The 21,457-nt window shown below is 44.2% G+C and overlaps 1 protein-coding gene across 1 annotated transcript in view; it reads right to left on the bottom strand.

Moving 5' to 3' along the window:
• NT5DC3 (5'-nucleotidase domain containing 3) overlaps positions 1-21,457 on the bottom strand; it is a 62,524-nt gene that overhangs the window by 15,052 nt on the left and 26,015 nt on the right. The window contains exons 5-6 of the mRNA XM_056574535.1: positions 3,734-3,824; positions 3,316-3,453 (exon numbers count right to left, since the gene is read on the bottom strand). Coding sequence (XP_056430510.1) covers positions 3,316-3,453; positions 3,734-3,824 — 229 coding nt within the window. The remainder of the gene's footprint in view (positions 1-3,315; positions 3,454-3,733; positions 3,825-21,457) is intronic.

Below are 21,457 nucleotides of genomic sequence, written 5' to 3'. Positions count from 1 at the left end.
CCTTGTCATGTAACAAATTCCACTCATGAATCAAACAACAGTTGTGTGGCAGATCATTAACCATTTATGTTTGCATGACAAATACATTTAAAACACTCTAGGGTATGAGAGTTGTGTCAATATTTCACTTTATTTAAAAATACATTTATTTCTATCACAGTGTTTACTACATCCTCCTCCAGTGACAAACGCAGACTCAAGGGAAGGGCAATGCATATAAGAATCTGATTCACACATATCTTCTAAGCTAGGGCTGGGTAATTTCATTAATTTGCCATTAAGTGTAGGCCAATTCTGAATAAGCTCATATGAAGGAAAATGAGAGAATGTTCTGGAGCAGGACTCTTGTCTGGTGAGAAAGCTTTTGCTGTAGAGTGATCCAGTAAATATTCTGTAATGTTGTGGCCACAGCAACTCTGGAGAGGTTTAGTGTGAGTTATGGCAGCAGCGTGAAGTTTTCTGCAGATTGGGTGTCAGTGTAAGTTTATTAGCTTAAAGGGGTAGTCCAGTGCTGAAAAACGTATCCCCTATCCTAAGGATAGGGGATAAGTTTCAGATCGAGGATGGGCCAACCGCTGAGGCCCCCGCAATCTCCTGTACAGGGCCCTGGCTCGCTGGCCAGAAAGCGGGTGTCAACTACCCCACAAAGCAACGGCCGACATGCCCCCTCAATACATCTCTATGGCAGAGCCGGAGATTGCCGAAGGCAGCGCTCCGGCTCTGACATAGAATTGTATTGAGGGGGCTTGTCAGCCGCCGCTTCGTGTGGTGGTCAACACGCCCCCTTCCCGCGGGCTGCCGGGGCCCCGTACAGGGGACTCCCCTGTGAAACTTCAATGTCAATCAGTGGGAGCTCATATGTGACACCTGCCGTTTGCTCTGGCCCTTTTAGTCAGTCGACAGGATTACAGTATGAACAACATCATTCCACTGCTTCATCTACTACAACACGTGTTGGAAACTATGGCTGGTCAGGGCAATGGAGACATGGCGCCTACATCTCACGGCCACATGAGCCCTGTGGGGGATGAACTGGAGGAGGAGGGGGAGGGGCACAGTGGAGCACAGTTTAGATTTCACGAGAGGGGCTGTTTTTCCTAGTCATCTGACAGAAGAGGAGGAGCAGGAGCAGCTAGAGGGTTATGAGGAAGACGCCTAGACACACCGTGGCAGTATGCAGTGGAGATGGAGGCAGGGAGTCCCTCCGAGTCACTTGCACAAATGGTACGAAGCATGCTCACTTGCGTGCATAGTGACCGCCGAATTGTCACCATTCGGCAGCAAGACGACTTCTGGCTCTCCACCTTATTGGACCCCCGCTACGACACAAAATGGGGGCTTTTTTTTCACCCACTGAGAGGGAGAACAAACTGACCTATCACAGAGACATCCTACAGTCAGTTGGTCGATGCCTACCTGCGCCATCGTCCATCCTCTCACAGGTCTGACTCGGGGTGCCCTCTGCACTCACCTTCCACTGTCATGACTGCTGGGGAGGGGTGGGGGTGTACAGTCGCTGATGAGTAGCTTTCTTCACCCGCATAGTGAAGCAACTCAGCAGCAGGTAGACCTGGAGGAGGACCTGAACCAGCAGGTGGTAGCATACCTTGACATGACCATGCCAACACACCTTGAAGATCTGGTGGACTTCTGGGCAGCCAAACTTGATTTGTGGCCGCAAGTAGCAGAGTTTGCCCTGGAAAAGCTGTCCTACCCGGCCAGTAGTGTGCCATCAGAGCGGATGTTTAGTACGGCGGGGGCCATAGTAAAACTCGTCTGTCCGTGAAAAATGTGGAGAGACTGACCTTTGTGAAGATGAATCAGCCAGGACTTCTACCCACTAATGCCTGATGCATCAGAGTAGATTGACCATGGTGCCACACCAACACTTCACAAATATGGATAGTGCTAAACATATTTAAGGCTCTGCTCCCCAATTACAGACATTCCTCTGCATCAGACCACAAGTAAGTATTGAGGATATGCATTAGCTAAAACTTAACTTTTAATAATATGCTTAGGATAAAATATATGGACCCCAATTTTTTTTATTAAATCAAACAAAAGGAAAGGTGTGCAAAAAAACACCATATGCCACATACACCACCAAGTATTGATGTGATGCAAAGACTCTAGCATTTTCCCTTCTTGGCAAGTGTTACTTGCCCTAAAAGGGGCTTCCCCACACGGGAACCTCTCCCTACTTCCCCCTACACACACACACAATGCCATTTCCCCGGGTTTTCAGGTGGAAATAGAGTTTCCTGTGTGGGGCCGCCCTTTTTTAGGGTGAGTAACACTTGCCAAGAAGGGAATTAATAATGCAAGAGTAGGGCCTTACAGGGGAAGTTTTTACCCCCACAGGTTACAATGGACCATACGTTGTTCCCTTCCACCTTTTAGAGGTCTTTGCATCACATCAATACTTGGTGGTGTAGGTGGCATATGGTGTTTTTTGCACACCTTTACTTTTGTTTGATTTAATAAAAAAAATGTTGGGTCCATATATTTTATCCTAAGCATATTATTAAAAGTTACGTTTTACATAATGCATATCCTCAATACGTACTTGTGCACACTAACACTTTTACAAAAGAGACCGTTTTCTTCTGCCTACCTGCCTCAGCTACTATTCTGATCCTGCCACCCGCCTGATGCCAGACATCTGATGCCAAGTTCTCCTTTTTTCACCAACGTTAGTCAGCTGGTACTGTCATTGCCACCCACCGGACCACTCTGTCACCGGGTCACATTCAGGACTCCTGATGCTGCTGCTGCCACCTCCAAACTGTCTCATTCTGCCACCATTTGTTCTCCTCATGCTGCTGCCACCTCCAGGCTGTGTCATTCAGCCACCATATGGTCTCTTCATACTGATGCTGCCTCCAGGCTCTGTTATTGTGCCGCTCTGCGACAGTGATTCTAATAGTGATGCCTCTGATAATAGCGGCGCCTGCATGTCATACTGAATAACAGTATTATTTCACTAACCCAGCACACACCCTATGCGTGTTACAGCAAGGCAAAGTGTTCTACAACTCTATTGAGGCTCTCTGTAGGCCAGAAATACCAGTTTTTAATAGCGATTCACTGCAAATAAATTCAAACCAAAACAAATTTTTGGGAAAATTTGACGAATCGGCCCCAAATCGGATTTTTCAAAAATTCACTCATCTCTAAAGAACACTAATGGAACTGCACATGCAACTCTTACTGCAAATGTCTGTAACATGCTTTTTTCCTGCAGTGACAATTTAGTGACAGCAAAGTTACTTGTTTAATGGCTTTGGTTTATTTTGGTCATTCAATACATACCTTTACATCTTTATACAAATGCACAGGCTCATAGTCAATGTTGTTTTTCAGGAAATAATCATTGACACAGGACAACAAAGTCATCTCTGGTAAAGAGAATATATCCATGAACTGCTTCAAGGTGTTTCCTTCGGAGCTCTGCAAATTAAAAAAGAAAGAATTCCAACAAAGTGGCATTTTGTTCTTTACAAAAACAGTTAAAGTAAGCTCATCAATGTAAAACATACTAGAATGTGCCAGTATATACAAAGTAACCAGAACAATTCCAAACAGACCTGCAGATTTCTATATTCAGGATGGCACAGAGTAACTAACAATTGCATTAATAATACCAGCAGAGATTTTTCCTTCATGCATGTCAGTGTCAAAGTTTAACAGAGAAATATTTATAGCAAAGGAAAGAATTAAATCAGTTTACCTTTCCATAAAAGTCACTCATCTGTTCCAGTGGCACATGGGAACCTTGGTACATTTCAATGACCTCAGAGTCTTGTACAACTTCAAATCCTCTGAAAATAAAAGTACATGGTATTACTTTGGAGAAGTTTTATTAGAAAATATGGTTTCAGGAATTTCTGTTTATTCATCTGCAGTCTTTAAAAAGGAAAAAGGTCAGCCTGTTAACTCACACTAAACTTAATACACTGTTATAGTGTGGGCGAACAGGAGCATCAATTCACTTTCCTTTGCAGAACAGTTACAATGGTACGGAAGGTACAAAGACAATATTTTGTTTGTCTGGAGAAGGGATGTACCACTGTTCATTCAGTACATGAATGATAACCAGTACAATTTAAAATTTACCTTTATCACCAAATTAAAATTTCTTTTTTGGATTTAAAAATAACAGTGGATGATAATCATCATATTCAAACTGCTACATATAGAAAACCCTTGTCTGGAAATACACAGCTGGGAGCCAATAGTAATCACCTCATTCACACAAATCAAAGCCAACCCAGTAGGTGAACTTTCACATTTAAAATGAAATAGTAGCAATGAAGCAACTTATCACAAACAGGGACTGATAAAAAGATATGGGGTATACCAACAAAATTATTGACAGAGCAGACAAGACAGTATCCCTCAGATCACCATGCTGGACTGTGAAAAATTTGACTACCACTATATCACTCATTTAAAAATGAAAAAGACTGTTGAGACAGACGAGTAATGTAATGCATGCAGTAAAAGCATTGGTTTAGTTCAGTGGTTCTTAAAGGGGTACTCCGGTGAAAGCCTTTTTTCTTTTAAATCAACTGGTGGCAGAAAGTTAAACATATTTGTAAATTACTTCTATTAAAAAAATCTTAATCCTTCCTGTACTTATTAGCTGCTGACTACAGCGGGAAATTTTTTTCTTTTTGAAACACAGAACTGTCTGCTGACATCTGTCCATTTTATGAACTGTCAAGAACAGCATATGTTTGCTATGGGGATTTCCTTTTACCCTGGACAGTTCCTAAAATGGACAGAGATGTCAGCAGAGAGCACTGTGCTCATGATGTCAGCAGACAGCTCTGGGTTTCAAACGGAAAATAATTTCCACTGTAGAATTCAGCAGCTAATAAGTACAGGAAGGATTAATATTTTTTTAACAGAAGTAATTTACAAATCTGTTTAAACTTTCTGGCACCAGTTGATTAAAAAAAAAAAAAAAAAAAAGGTTTTCACTGGAGTACTCCTCTAAAGACTTGGATCTGAGCAAGTTTCAAACCGCAGATTAAAATTATTGAGCAACCTTTAATTACAAACTGGAGCTGAACACGGGCCGAAGCCACACGATGCCATCGCTATTATATTCAGACCTGATTTTGTAGCCAAGTTTGGGCTTATTAAAAGTAGGAGGTTATTTTGCAATCCTGTAAAGCTAGTTCATTACAGAACATTCATACATGGGAGAGAGCATTGAGTTAGAGCTTTATAATGTAAGCTTTCAGAATATCAGCAGCATCTAGAGAAGAACCCTGGTCAGCATTCATAGCTGCATCACTTTCACAAGCATAACGATTCATGGCTTTGGATAGGATCTCAATCAAATAATTTACGAGAATGGGCTGCAAAAACACTTCACAGCATCATGCTGTGGAAGTGTTTTTCAGCATCTGGAATAGTGTTAGGGAAAAAGCTGAATAGAGCAAAGTACAGAAATATTCTTAATGAAAACCTAATCTGATCAGCACCTTAGACTGGGCCAAAGGTTTACCCTACAACAAGACTGTGACCCTAAGCACACAGCCAAGACAACACAAATCGCTTAGGAACAACTCTGTGAATGTCCTTAAAAATAGACCAGCCAGAACTCTGACTGGCTGAAAAACGAACTGAAAAATGCATTGCTCCGCCCACTTAAAAAAAAAAATATATAGTTTTTATATAACTTTATATTCCCGTATACGGGGATGTATGAGGGCTTATTTTTTTTGTGCCTTGATCTGTAGTTTTGAGGGTTTTTTTTTTTTTATACTTTTAATTTGTAAAAAACCTATATTTTTGGGCTTACATTTTTTTTAAATGTTTACGTCAATCACCGTCTGAGTCATCAACATCATGTTTTTATGAACCAGACATTTATGCACCCGGCGATACAAAATGATTAAACTTTTTTTTTTTTTTTATACACTATTTTTTACTTTTATCATCCCCATAGGGGGACTATATATTGAAATGTTTAGATTGCAGATACAGATCAGTGCTATGCATAGCACTGATCTGTGATCTACTTCTCTGGTCTGTTCGATTGCAGACCAAAGAAGAAGACCCCCATATGACGGCAGCAGGAGGCAGGTGAGGGGACCTCCGGTTGCCATTTTCACTGATCTGATCACTCGTGGCACGGCAGTGAGGATCAGATCAGCCACTGGAACTGCCACAGATGCCATGATCAATAATGATCACGGCATCTGAGGGGGTTAATGGCAGACAGCAGTGGTCGTCTGCAGTGTCGTCTGCCATTATCAGCGAGTCCCTGGCTGCTGAAAGTAGCCGAGACCCACAGGCTATGATGCGAGCCCAGCTCCTGCACTCGTGTCATAGCCGCGGCCCTGTGTCATTTAGGCACCCCCCTTCTCAGTTCATTACACAAGCAGTAGAGGCAGTGTGTCACTTCATAGAAAAAGATCCAATCCAATTTCCTCCAATATAGGCAGAGTCAGAGAGGCGCTTGAGACGAAGGTAAGAGTAAAACTTTTACTGTATTCCCATAATGAAACGCGTTTCGCGGAGGTTCCGCTTCATCAGGCCTGATTAAGCGGAACCTCCGCGAAACGCGTTGCATTATGGGAATAAAGTAGAAGTTTTACTCTTACCTTGGTTTCAAGCGCCTCTCTGACTCTGCCTATTTTGGAGGAAATTGGATTTGATCTTTATCTTTGAAAGGAGGACGGGCTTCTGGAACTCTACAATTTATGTACTCTGATCCCCGGTTGTACTTGGACACAGTACAACCCTTCCTGGTAAGCGCATATCTACATTCTGCGTTAAAGAGAAAGGAAAAAAGCAGCACTCCAGGTATTAGGATGTATGGGTGCTTCCTGCTGTAAACCTTGATAAGAGGTTCTTTAAGAGACTTTAAATGCACCACACTCTATGCAACAATGTCTTTACTGCAATATATGAATGGATTATTGCTCACGTCGGTATATACATTGCTGTGTAACATGCTTTCACTGTTTGATCACTGTGCACCACCACGATTTCAGTTTGTTTACATGTCAATCATGTTTTATTGATGGGCGGTCCTGCGTGACCATAAAAACCCGCTGTGAATAACCATTTGTTGCTTGACAAAGACAGCGAGAGGCTGTTGAAATGTAGCACACGGTGGAGTGAAATAAAAGACATCACTTTGCACTAAATCAACGGGAGTGCCACTGTTTCTTTCTGGACATACATTCTGCGTTACCTATACACCTTGTGGTATCCCACTAAGGAGCGCTTCCTGCTCTGTTTTTTTATTCTACTTCATAGAAAAGGCCGGGCTAAAATACTCACCATGTGGCCTCTATATGCTAACTCAACCATCATCAGATCACAAACAGAACTTGAATTTATTGCTAAAAATGGTTCCAGTCCATAGCATTCTAGGTATCTCATTTATGACACTACTGCAATAAAGTTGGCTGGCTGACAATAGCAGTACATTTAATAGGCGCCGGGACTTCAAGTTATTTTTTTTTTTTTTTTTTTTTTTTGTGTTTTAAGTGCCTAAAAGTGTTTCAGGAGAGTGTAATGGAGGGGTCATATGTTTGAATGATGGACAAGGAAACAGGGCAAGCTACACATGCTTATCAGTGGATCAAACAATCCTCACTACTGCTGGGCCATCATGAGCCTGTTCAGTGTGTGCATGCCCTACTGTAACCACTGCTGCCAACACCTCATACAAAGCTTGATTACACAGCCTAGATGGCTGGCAACTCATCAAAACTACCATTCTGCTTTCAGTCCAATAAAGCACCCCCTCTCAAAGTCTGTCAACTGGGCAAACGGTCTTTTAGTGCGTTGTAGAGCCATGTCTAGATGTCAACAACCTCTCACCAAGATATACAATACCCTAAATTAGCCTCAGAGTCCATTTACAGGACCACTTCTACACCCTCTTGTCGCAAGTCCCTGTGTCTTATCAGACCACACCTGTAATCATTTCCATAACCAACGGAGACATCATATTATGCAGAGTTTTGCAGCAATATAGCATTTCTATCTGGGTGCATTATTTTTTGTCAATGAGTATATGAAAGGGACTGTATACAGTGCAGATTGCATAACTACAAAATTAGGAAGTTAACACTAAAGGCAATGTTTTAATCACAAAATGATCGAAGTGGTTATGTTAAAGGAAAACTGTCAGCCTGCTCACCTACACTGAACCCAATACACTGGGTTATAGTGTGGGTGAACAGGAGTCCAAGGAGGGGTCACTTATTTAAATATGTCTAGTAGGTCCTGAGATATGTACCCAGAAGATCTTTTGCTGAATTCATTGAATGGCACTCAGGGGGCGGGGCTTTGCCGACTCAATTTACAAATTAATTGTCCATGATTCCACCTCCTACTGAAGTGGTGTCGCAGACAATGAATATGTAAATTGCCACTGCACGTGATTCAGAGGATCTTCTGGGGAACATCTCAGGACCTACTGGACATATTTAAATAAGTGACCCCCTCGCTGGACTCCTGTTCACCCACACTATAGACCCAGTGTATTGGGTTTCGTGTGGGGGAACAGGCTAACAGTTTTCCTTTAAATAAGTGTAAGAGGGGGGGGGGGGGGGGTAGGTTAGTGCCTGACTCGAGTGTCTAGGGCCAGTAGAATTGAATCCGGGGGGCCACCCCAAAGCAACATGCAGTTTCTCAGCTTTTAATTTTATTTGCATCACACCATTGCTAAAATAATACTTTATTTTCCTATTGAAGTACCAGAATGCACCTTTTGGGGATACTTATTCACTTGCATTATTTTTATTCGTTTTGTGTGTGGACAATGGGAACAAAAAAGTAAAGCTGCAAATGTTTTTCCGTATGCACAGAAGTGTAAATATCAACTTTATTCTACAGGTCATTTAAGTTCAGGGAATATCAAATATGTATACAATAGTTTAATAATTTTGCACAATTTTATATAAGATACATTTCTAGCAGATGAGGCAAATGCCTGGAAGAAAAAAAAATGGCCCAGATTTATCGATCTGCCTGAAACCAAAAATGTCTGGTTTTGATCATTACAACCAATCACAGTTCAGCATTCATTTTACCAGAGCTCATTAACCTATGAATGCTGAGTTGTGATTGGTTGCTATGGACAACACCAATGACCAAGCATATTATATCTTCGTATATTTAAGACTGTTGTATTCCACTCTGCTTGAGAAAGGCACTTTGCTGAAATGTTGCACCTGTTTACCTAATGGCGCTAATAAAAGTTGAAGCCTACTTTTGAACACCGGACCTCTGCCGTTTCTTGCTCTGATCATCTGGAATCTTATGGACAACACAAGACAGATTTGTATCAGGCAGATTGATAACTCTCCCCCAATGATCCTTACTCAGACTGTGCATTAGGAGTTTTTGCACATTTCGTGTGTGTGTGTGTGTAATATTAATATATATATAGAATTTTTTTATTTTTTTATTTTTTTTTTATGTTGATGCTGCTGAACCTTTTTCAAGTTTTTCAGTGCTAGCTGCTTGGAACTATTGCTTTTCACTTCTTCAGGAAAAGAGCTGTACGCCGCATGAAAGTCCATGTCAGCTGGTTTAGGACTTTCTTCCCGAGGTTATATTACATCCAGGGACTCACAGGTGACATCTTCTGATTGCAGAAGTTTTTTCTTTTCAGCCCAGACTGTAGTAACAGAACTCCAATATTTAAATACTGGCAATGCTATGCCTGCTGCTTCTGCATGTGCCTCCATTACTGTACCTACAATGCTCTTCCATGGTAGCAGGGCATTTGATAAACTTTGTGCGGGTAAACTTTCAGAAATTTCACTTCATATAATCCAAGAAGCCAAGTGTGGTGTGGTGTGGTGTGGTGTGGAGTGGAGTGGAGTGGAGTGGAGTGGAGTGGAGTGGAGTGGAGTGGAGTGTAGTGTAGAGACTTTTAGGTGGCTTTACGCCTTTTCACAAAAAGTTGCAGTTCATAAAGTCATTACCACTGCATAAGACTAACCTTAACGACATTGGACGTAAATGTACATCATGGTGCTGTGGTACTTAATGCACCATAGTGCACATTTACGCTCAGTCATGAAAACGAGCACCGAACCGGTGCTCCCGTCATGCGCAACAGGTCCCAGCAGCCAAGGATCCGCCGGTAATGGCAGACATCCGCGATCGAGCGGATGTCCGCCATTAACCCCTCAGATGCCGTCATCAATACAGATCACGGCATGAAAAATCCCCCCCCCCCCCCCAATTTGGTATCGCCGCGTGCGTAAATGTCCGAACTATTAAAACATAAACAAAAAAAAACAAGATTGCTGCTTTTTTGTCACATTTTATAAAAAAAAAAAAAAAATTTATAAAAAGTTTTATATACACACAAATGTGGTATCAATAAAAAGTACAGATCATAGGGCATGGCTTGGCACAGACTGAGATGGCCGCGTGAGGGGGAACGCTCCTGCTCCACCAGCTGCGTTCTTGCTTTTAATAACCCCTGGTGACCCTGCCTGCCGATGTGGAAGAAATCCCACAAGTCTGGGAACTCCTCTCCACCTGCCCAGCCAAGTTTCCCATCTGCCGGAGGCATCCAGTGCTACCTCCGGCAGCCCCTCACCTCTTCGCCCTCCTCCCTGGCCGTTCGTTCAGCTGTCCCACGCAATACCCGGAGGACTCACCTGCCAGCTGCTGCACAACGGAGTCTGCGGAGGGATCCCCGCTCCTCTCACAGCCGGCTCCTGCTGCTCCATCCACCTCGGAAGCCCCGGCCCAGCTGACAGCTGTGGTGCCACGCTACAACCGGAGCTCTTCACTACTGTTATCACTCCTACTGAGGCCTCTCTTCTGGCTCCTGTGCTGCAGGAGAGTGTAGCGAGTGACACAGGGGGCTCACCCTTGGCTCCTGCTGCGCTCCCTAGGGCTGCTCTGGGGTCCCATCCTGGCTCCCGCTTCTCTTCCTCTCCCTGCGTGTCCCCTGAGGCTCCATCCTGGGCCTCACTAGTGAAGACCTGGCAGTCTCCAGCTGCTTCTCATTGCTCAACCTCCCCCTCAGTATCTCCAGCTCCAGGCTCTGAGCTGCATTTAGGGGGGGCGGCCCGCTCAGGTTGGGCACGCAGCTGCCACCTTGGTGCCTGCCCCTCATGCTCCTTTGGACCCTCTTGCTGCTGAATATGCTCCACCCTCCTCTCCCAAGCCACAGCGGCGCTGGAAGGTCACCATGCTCTCCACCGGAGCCCACCATCTATCCCCCCCGGGGACTCCTCACCAGCCTCCTGAGCCGGCAGCGGTCGCTGGATTGGCACCTGCCTCTGTCCCTTGGGATGCTGCTCCTGACTCTGACTTGCCCTGTTCGGGAGTGTCGCTGCCTGCCTCTGCCTTCCCTGACCTGAGCCAGCTTTTATCCCAAATTCCTACCAAGGAAGACTTTCGCTCCCTGATTGCTGAGGATCGGGAGGCCTGCCGGGCGGAAATCTCCATAATGCGCCAAGATCTCCAGCATGTTTCTGACCGGGTGGATGGCCTGGAGGATGCCCATGACCACACTAGGGCCTACATTGCTCAGCTGCACTCTACTATTGCCTCTCAAATGGACTTTCAAGGGGATCTCCATGCTCATGTCGAGGACTTGGACAATAGAGGAAGGCGCAATAACATCAGGGTGAGGGGTCTCCCGGAGGCTAACCGTGAGGAGAACCTGTTTGCTGCCTAGGAGGCTATCTTTAACCTTCTCCTAGGTGAGCCCGCTATGCACAAGATCAAGCTAGAAAGAGCCCATAGGGCGCTCTGGCCCAAATCTGCCACTGGTGCTCCACGGGATGTTATCTGCTGTTTGCACGACTTTCAAGTGAAGGAGGCCATCATGGCTAAAGCCAGATCCCTGCGAAATTTTGACTTTGATGGAGCCTATATTCAGCTCTACCAAGATCTCGCCTGGTTAACTCTCAGAAATAGACGGCTGCTGCAACCTCTCCTGGAAGCCCTTCATTCCCTCCATGCAAGGCTGCAATCAGGGCCCCCAGGCCCCATACAGGTGTATGGGTTGTACCCCCCTGATGGCGGCCCTGCCTCCATGTGCCGTATAGATTGACCTTCCCGCTTGGGCTGCACGCCCACTCTGCTGTCCTCCGCTCCTATTCAGATCTCCAGACTTTCTGCTCTACTCTGGAACTTCCTACTCCTCAGATGATGGACTGGGATCTGATGTCTCTCCGCCCCCCCCCCCCCCCCCCTCTCGTGTGGCAACCTGTCTGGTCCCGCAGGAAGTCGTCCGTCGTCCCCCCCCCCCCCCCCCCCCCCCCCGAGATGCACACTGGGCCCCTATGTCTTTTTTTTTAGTAATTCTCATCCAGTATTTTTGCATTTTTTTTTTGGTCACCAAAGGTGTGAGTTATACTGTGTTCACTTGCTATGGCCTTGGAGTAGGGCGCTCGCTCTCCTGATGGTTGTCCTTTGGTGGTGTCCTTCCCCACTTTAGGTTGCTTTTCCTTGCTGCCTCTCCCTGTGTCCCAGATCTTCCGGAAGCTCCTTTATCGTTGTGTGCTGCCCCTATTGGTCGCTTTTGTGAGTATGCTCTATATATGCTACCTATCTTTTCTCTTTACCCGACATGGTTAGGTGCATCTCCTTGAACATTAAGGGGCTGAACTTCCCCTCTAAGAGGTGTTTGTTACAAAGGGAATTAGTTGGTCTGCGTGCTGACAGTCTTTGTCCAGGAGACGCACTTTGACCATTGCGGCTCCTTGCAGTTTCACCACCACCTCTACCCCCAGACATACTCTGCTGTCACTTACAGGAAAACTGCTGGGGTGGCCATCCTAGTCTCTAGGTCCTGCCCACTTCAGGTTTCTTCCTCCTTTCTTGATCCCCAGGGGAGTTATGTGGTTTCAGAGGGTGTTCTGGGGGGGGGGGGGGGGGGGAGAGGTCCCCGCCCCTAATACTTCTGGGGGTTAAGTTTTTACTCTCACCCCCATAACTTGCATATGCGCATCAACAATTTTTCCGGTAACCTCCCCATGGTGCGGATGCTTACCGCTACCTCTCTCGAGCCCATTTCCTGGTCTGATCCCTGTCCCATACTTCTTTCCTTCTCTTCATACCCATCCTCTCTCCCCACTTGTCACTGGCGACTGAAGGACTCCCTTCTTAATCCCCTACCTTCCCAGGAGTCGATACAGAAGTGTATCACTGATTATGGGAGGCCCATTAGTCTGTCGTCATTGTATCGCTTTGGGCTCAAAGCGTAAGGGTGATGCTATGGCTCGCTCCCAGGAACTCCGTTCAGAGATCGCCCGCCTGGAAGCCCTCTTACTATTTGCTCCCTCCCTACCTACTTTGTGGTGTCTGGTGGCGGCCCGGGCACGGTTAGGTGACCTGGCCCTTCATAGAGTTGAAGGTCAACTGCTATTTGCCAAGCAACGCTTCTATGAGAAAGGCAACTTTATTCCTATCTTTCACGATGTGGCTTACCTGCTCCATCGAGGGCCAATCGGGACAACCTCTGGGGGATGAACTCTTGGAGGTTCTAAAGTCCCTTCCTACTTGCCATTCCCCTGGTCCTGACAGCTTCTCATACCTCTACTACAAGACTCTCTCCTACACTAGTGCTTAACTTGTTCCCCTCTTTAACTCCTTCATGGGGGGGGGGGGGGAGAATCCTGCAGTCCTTTTTTTGCATTCTCTCATCACCCTGATAACCAAACCTGGCAAGGATCCTCATGATTGTTCTAGTTATCGGCCTATTGCCCTCCTTAACTCTGATCTAAAACTATTTTCTAAGGTGTTAGCGGTCCGACTTAGCTCCTTTATCAGGAGGGTGGTGGACATTGTTGACCTGATCAATCGACGGTCTGAACAGGCGATTATACTTAGACTGGGGTGGCAGTTTCTATTCGCTACCCTTCAAAAGCTTGGTATCTCGGGTAATTTTTTTTGACTGCACTGCAGGGTCTCTAGTCCTTTCCTACTGCCTCCCTCCTTCCCTTTGTTCAACGGGACTAGTCAGGGCTGTCCGTTGTCCCCTCTGGTTTTTGCGCTGTGTATAGAGCCTCTGGCCACCATGATCCGAGGTGACCCGGAAATCACTGGCATTCTTTTGCATGACAGGGATTTCAAAGATCTGCCTCTTTGCCGATGATGTGCTACTTACTCCCACCAGTCCCTTGCTCTCTCTCCATAGTCTTTATAGGGCACTTCATGCTTATGGTGAGGTTTCTGGCTATAAAGGTCAACCTCTCTAAGTCGGAGGCGCTTCCTCTAAATCTCCTTCTGTCTCTCTCTACTCTTCTTCCCTCCAACTACTCTTTCAAATGGTCTCCATCTGCTATCAAGTACCTGGGGGTTTATATTACTTTTCTCTACCAACTATCTCTCCCTCTTTAGGGAACTCCACGCTCTTTTGGAGAAGTGGCGCTCACAGTATATTTCTTTTGGGCGTATTGCGGCGGTGAAAAGGACTATTACTTTCGAAATGACTGTCTTTTTTTAAACGTTGCAGGTTCGGGTGCCGCTGTCTACGCTTTGCTAGTTTCAAACAGCCATTTTTAAATTCATATGGGCCAGAAAGAGACAGACTCCCTAAGTCGGTTATGATGACGGGTAGGATGTTTGGGGGTCTTGCGGTCCCGGATGTGATTAAGTACTACTGGGCTGCCCATCTGCGCCATCTTGTGGCGTGATCGTCCTATCACGCCTATAGCCGATGGATGGAACTAGAAAAGCTTTGGTTAGCCCCTTATCACCCCAATACACTGCTCTGGTCTCCCCTGCATCCACTGTCCCTCTATGCCCTTTATTGGGCCCGATGGCATTCTCTAAATATGTCTGGGGCTATTGTTCTGTGAAATTTAAGCTATTTTCACCTTCTTCCCCCTTCAGTCTTTTCTTTATCATCCCATTTTTCCCTCTGGCCTCTCTGCAGTCATGGTACGGGAATGGGGTTCTAGGGGCCTTTTCTGTTTGGACGATGTTGTAGACCCTCTCTCGCTCACTTCTTTCCTTCTCGCAATTGCAATCTCGCTGGGATATCCCCACGTCTGAACGCTTTCATTATTTGCAGCTGCAACATTTTCTGTCTTCTACCACTGGCTCCTCTGTGATTTCTATGGCTACTGGATTTGAGAGGTTGTGCCGTGGTTGGCCTCAGTCGAGGGGCCTTCTCTCTGATATTTACTCTTTGCTCCTTCAACCTCCTGAGGGTAACCTGGTGTCACACCGTTATATGGGTTGTTGGGAAGATGCTCTAAATACCACCATTACACTTCCTCAATGGAGGGTTATCTGGGAAAGGGCCTCTAAGGTATCTATTTGTACGGCCTATAGGGAAACCCAATATAAACTCCTTATGGGTTGGTATCATACTCCTGAGTTGTTAAATAGGTTGAACCCTGATATCTCCTCCCCCCCCCCCCCCAACACCAATGCTGGTGTTGTGGGGTTGGATTGGGTACAGTGTTTCATAGCTTTTGGTCCTTCCCCCTGGTAGTGGGATACTGGCGTAGAGTGCAGAGATTACTGTCTGATGTGTTGGTCCCTCTCGACCCTCTTATTTATCTTCTTCAGCTTTCACACCCTACGCTCTCTAAGAAGCTATTTAACCCCTTAAGGACCAAGGACGTACCGGTACGTCCTTGGTCCTGCTCTTCTGATATAACGCGGGGTTACACAGTAACCCCGCGTCATATCACAGCGGGCCCGGCGTCATAGTGAAGCTGGGACCCGCCTCTAATAGCGCGCAGCGCCGATCGCGGCGCCGCGCGCTATTAACCCTTTAGCCGCGCGCTCAGAGTTGAGCCGCGCGGCTCAGTCGGGCTGATCGGGATAGCCACGGCTAATGGCGGCATCCCGAACAGCTGACAGGACAGCGGGAGGGCCCCTTCCTGCCTCCTCGCTGTCCGATTCGCCGAATGACTGCTCAGTGCCTGAGATCCAGGCATGAGCAGCCATGCGGCAGAATCGTTGATCACTGGTTTCTAATGAGAAACCAGTGATCAGCATAGAAGATCAGTGTGTGCAGTGTTCTAGGTCCCTACGGGACCTATAACACTGCAAAAAAAAAAAAAAAAAAAAGTGAATAAAGATCATTTAACTCCTCCCCTATTAAAAGTTTGAATCACTCCCCTTTTCCAATAAAAAAAAAATAAAAAAAAAAAATAAAAACTGTGTAATTAAAAATAAACATATATGGTATCACCGCGTGCGGAAATGTCCGAATTATAAAAATACATCATTAATTAAACCGCTTGGTCAATGGCGTGCGTGCAAAAAAATTCCAAAGTCCAAAATAGTGCATTTTTTGGTCACTTTTTATATCAATAAGTCCTATCAATGCAAAAATGGTACCGTTAAAAACTTCAGATCACGGCGCAAAAAATGAGTCCTCATACCGCCCCATACATGGAAAAATAAAGTTATAGGGGTCAGAAGATGACAATTTTAAACGTATTAATTTTCCTGCATGTAGTTATGATTTTTTCCAGAAGTGCGACAAAATCAAACCTATATAAGTAGGGTATCATTTTAACCGTATGGACCTACAGAATAAATATCAGGTGTCATTTTTACCAAAAAATGTACTACGTAGAAACGGAAGCCCCCCAAAAGTTACAAAACAGCGTTTTTTCTTCAATTTTGTCGCACAATGATTTTTTTTCCGTTTCACCATAGATTTTTGGGCAAAACGACTGCGCCGGCTCCCGCGATATGAAGCTGGATCTCGCCGCGATCCCGCGTCATATCGCGTCGGTCCCGGCACTCATCAACGGCTGGGACCAGCGGCTAATACTACACATCGCCGATCGCGGCGATGTGCGGTATTAACCCTTTAGAAGCGGCGGTCAAAGCTGACCGCCGCTTCTAAAGTGAAAGTGACCCGGCTGCTCAGTCGGGATGTTCGGGACCGCCGCGGTGAAATCGTGGCGTCCCGAACAGCTGACAGGACACTGGGAGGGCCCTTACCTGCCTCCTCGGTGTCCGATCGGCGAATGACTGCTCCGTGCCTGCGATCCAGGCAGGAGCAGTCAAGCGCCGATAACACTGATCACAGGCGTGTTAATACACGCCTGTGATCTGTGTAAAAGATCAGTGTGTGCAGTGTTAAAGGTCCCTATGGGACCTATAACACTGCAAAGAAAATGTAAAAAAAAAAAAAAAAAAAAAAAAAAAAAAAAAAAAAAAAAAAAAAGGGTTAAAGGTCATTTAACCCCTTCCCTAATAAAAGTTTGAATCACCCCCCTTTTCCCATAAAAAAAAATAAAACCGTTGTAAAAAAATAAAATAAAAACATACATATGTGGTATCGCCGCGTGCGTAAATGTCCGAACTATTAAAATATATCATTAATTAAACCGCACGGTCAATGGCGTACGCACAAAAAAATTCCAAAGTCAAAAAAAGCGCATTTTTGGTCACTTTTTATACCATTAAAAAAATTAATAAAAAGTGATCAAAAAGTCAGATCAAAACAAATCATACCGATAAAAACTTCAGATCACGGCGCAAAAAATGAGTCCTCATACCGCCCTGTACGTGTAAAAATAAAAAAAAGTTATAGGGGTCAGAAGATGACATTTTTAAACGTATACATTTTCCTGCATGTAGTTATGATTTTTTCCCGAAGTGCGACAAAATGGCGTTTTTTCTTCGATTTTGTCGCACAATGATTTTTTTTCCCGTTTCGCCGTGCATTTTTGGGTAAAATGACTAATGTCACTGCAAAGTAGAATTGGCGACGCAAAAAATAAGCCATAATATGGATTTTTAGGTGGAAAATTGAAAGGGTTATGATTTTTTAAAAGGAGGAAAAAACGAAAGTGCAAAAACGGAAAAACCCTGAGTCCTTAAGGAGTTAAGCGCAACAATAATAGAAAAGTATATAATCATGAGTATCATTTTAATCATATTGACCCACAGAATAAAGAACACGTCATTTTTACCGTAAATTGTATGGCGTGAAAACGAAACCTTCCAAAATTTGCTAAATTGAGGTTTTTTTTTTTTTTTTTTATTTCCCCACACATATAGTATTTTTTTTGTTGCGCCATACATTTTATGGTAAAATTAGTGATGTCATTATGCAGGACAACTGGTCGTGCAAAAAACAAGACCTCATACTAGTCTGTGGATGAAAATATATAAGAGTTACGATTTTTAGAAGACGAGGAGGAAAAAACGAAAATGCAATAATAAAAATTGCCTGGTCCTTAAGGTCAAAATGAGCTTGGTCCTTAAGGGGTTAACAGCTGAACTGGAGGAAAAATTTTTTTTGCCTGAGGTGCAGCGCTCACCAAATGTGAGACAAAGCGCACACAAAAATAGCGCTGAAGATTAATGCAGGGTCCATAATTAGAAAAATGACTAAGCATAGGCAAATGGACACACTGCCCTAACATTTCTATATATTACACACCTACAGCTCCCAGCATGCTGGGAGTTGTAGTTCTGCAACAGCTGACGAATCATAGGTTGAGGTTGCTGCCCTAACAAGTCTCTATATAGTACACAACTACAACACCCAGCATGCCCTGAGTTTCAATAAATGTGAATAAACCCCTCCTCCCTAACATAATGGCCCTCATTTACTTGGTTTTGGTTTCCAACTCCTCTGAATTGTCGGGAAAAAAAATCCACAACAATTCAACAAATTCGGATTGGAAACCTTTATAAATACATGGGAAAGCTCAAAAATGTCGGGTTACGCCCCTTTTTCGGGTTTGGGAGAATCCACATCGGGTCCGTCGGGAAAAAAATGTCGCATCGTGTCGCAGACTGGCGCACGATGTCTGCAACATGTCGCAGACAAAGATGCGCCAAAAAAAAAAAAAAAAAAAAAAAAAAACAGACAAAACAAGTCGGGTTTAGAATAGTAAATGAGGGCCAATAAGTAAAACAAACAAAAAATATTGAATATCGGCACGTGCGGAAATGTCCAAACTACAAAAATAAAAAAGGTTGATGGTCCTGTGTGGTGAGCAGCATAAAAATTTTTTTAATAAAAAGCCCTTATACAGTCCTTGTGAAAAAGTAATAGGGGTTCAGCAATGCAACTCGCAGCACATTTCTCTTTTGTTTTTTTTTTTATTTAACTTCACTTTGCAGCACATAAAAAATAAACATAATGGTTCCGACCACAGAATCCCAAAAAGAGAAAAAATAAAAAGTACAAAAATTTACAGACCGATGCAAACTTGCTGCCATGGCCTAACAGGAAGGTTCCCCTGGCAGAGCTGACTACCATGGTAACCCATTTGCATCCCATAAATGGGTTGAAAAAGGAAGTCTCCTCCCTCTCGAACACCTTAGATGCAAAAGTTCCTATTGACTGTGGCATCTAAGATTTAATCTACATAAGATCATTGTGATGGACAAGTCAAGAACAGTCTTTTTTGCAGAAGCCTCCAATGGCTACAAACATCTTATAGCATTAAAAGGGGAACTTCGGTGGAAAAAAATTGATTACTTACCAATAATTCATTTTTCACGAGTTCATTATTAGAGATAAGCTAACTTACAGTAATTCGATTCGTCATGAACTTCTCGGCTCGGCATTTGCGGACTTTAGCCTGCATAATAGAGTTCAGCTTTCAGGTGCTCCGGTGGACTGGAAAAGGTGGATAAAGTCCTAGGAGAGAGTCTCCAGCCCACCGGAGCACCTGAAAGCTGAACTAATTTAGGTAGGCTAAAGTCATCAACTGCTGAGCTGAGAAGTTAGTGCTCATCTCTATTTATTATGACAGCACCACCATGAGATGAATAAAATGAATAATTAAATGAATTAATCGGTAAGTAATAATTCCATCTTTTCAGTCATCATGAAAGCACCACCATGAGACATACCAGATAAACAAGTGACTTTAGGGAGGGACCACAACTTGCAACATCTTCCGGCCGAAAGAGATCTTGAGGAAGTTGTCACATTCAACCTATAGTGGTTTAAGAAGTTATGCAGAGATGACCACAATGCTGCTCTGCAAATCTGTTCGATGGAGGCTGAAGCTTTTTCGGGCCCAGGAGACAGCTAGCGCCCTAGTTGAGTGAGCACGAGGACCTCCACGGACTTGCTTGCCGGAAGATTTACGAGCTTCCTGGAACAGCCATCTTCAGCCACCTAGAAATTGAATTTTTCTAAGCTTTTTTTTGCCCATATTGGGCCCTTGGAATTGAACAAAAAGGTTAGAATCCTTTCTCCAGGATTCAGTAATTTACAAATAATGGATAACACATCTTCTCACATCAAGGTTGTGTAAGACTTCCTCCTTCAGATTTTTTGGATCATTGCAGAAAGAGGGCAATGTAATATCCTGAGACCTGTGAACATTAGCGACCACTTTTGGAAGAAAAGCTGGATTTAATTTGAAGATAATCCTATTATCCAGGATGATACAATGTGGTTCTTCAATAGATAGAGTCTGGATTTCTCCTACTCTCCTTGCTGAGGTGATGGCCACTAAATGCAGTTTTGAAGGTCAATAATTTTACAGAGGCTCAAAAGGGATGTTTGGTTAAGAGAGAAAGGACTAAAAATGTAAATCTCATGGGGCAGTCAGGTTAGATATTTTAGGTTTTAATCTAGAGATTAGATTAAAATTTTTGTTCAGCTAAAGTGGTATCAAAGTAACACCCTTAAGCTGCTGTCTGAACTTTTAAAGGTACTGATAGAATGACCTTTTTCGAACCCTTCTTGAAGAAAGTTCAGTATCTTAGGAATGTTTGGATTCAGAATGTCCGGTGGGGAAGGACCACACCATGAAATAAATGTTTTCCAGTATCTTAGGTATATAGAAGAGGTAGAACCTTTTTAACTTTTTAGTAATTTATTAACCACCTTGCTGGAAAGGCCTTTCTTTAGTAGGATCTGCCTTTCAAGAGCCATGCTGTTATCTGCAGGTTTTGTAGGTCTTGGTAACAGAGGTCTTCATCTGAGGAAGCCAGATAGGATCTGTTAGAGAGTAGATTCAGGAGACTGAACCAACCTCTCTTAGGCTACCAAGGGGCTATGAAAATCACTCAAAGTTTCTCCACTTGGATCTTTTGAAGCGCCTTCAGGATTTAGAGGCAGAGGAGTAAATGTGTAAGCGAGAGGAAAAGTCCCAAACTTGTTGAACAGCATCTACTGAAAGAGGATTTTCTCGGATTGAGAGAGAAAAAGTTCTGGACTTTGCCAACAAGAGAAATTGCAAAGAGATCCCCCAAACTCTCGCTAGAGACTGAAAGACTTGAGAATTTAGTTCCCATTCCCCAGGATCCACTTGGTTCTGGCTTAGGAAGTCTGCTTCCTAATTTTCTACATCCTTCAGATGAACAGCTGTATGGGAAATAATTTTTTCTCTGCCCAAATGAAAATCTTTGAGGAGAGGTCTCTTGGGGGGAGGGGGGGGGTGTCTTGTTCCCCCTTGGTGATTGAGAATAGCCACTGTGGTTACATTGTTCAAATATACCTTCACATGATGGTTTTCTAAGAATTTTTCTGAAGCTCTTCATGCCA

Source organism: Hyla sarda, chromosome 4, assembly GCF_029499605.1.
Source record: "Hyla sarda isolate aHylSar1 chromosome 4, aHylSar1.hap1, whole genome shotgun sequence".
Lineage (NCBI taxonomy): Eukaryota > Metazoa > Chordata > Amphibia > Anura > Hylidae > Hyla > Hyla sarda.
This window is presented reverse-complemented; position numbering and strand designations above follow the sequence as displayed.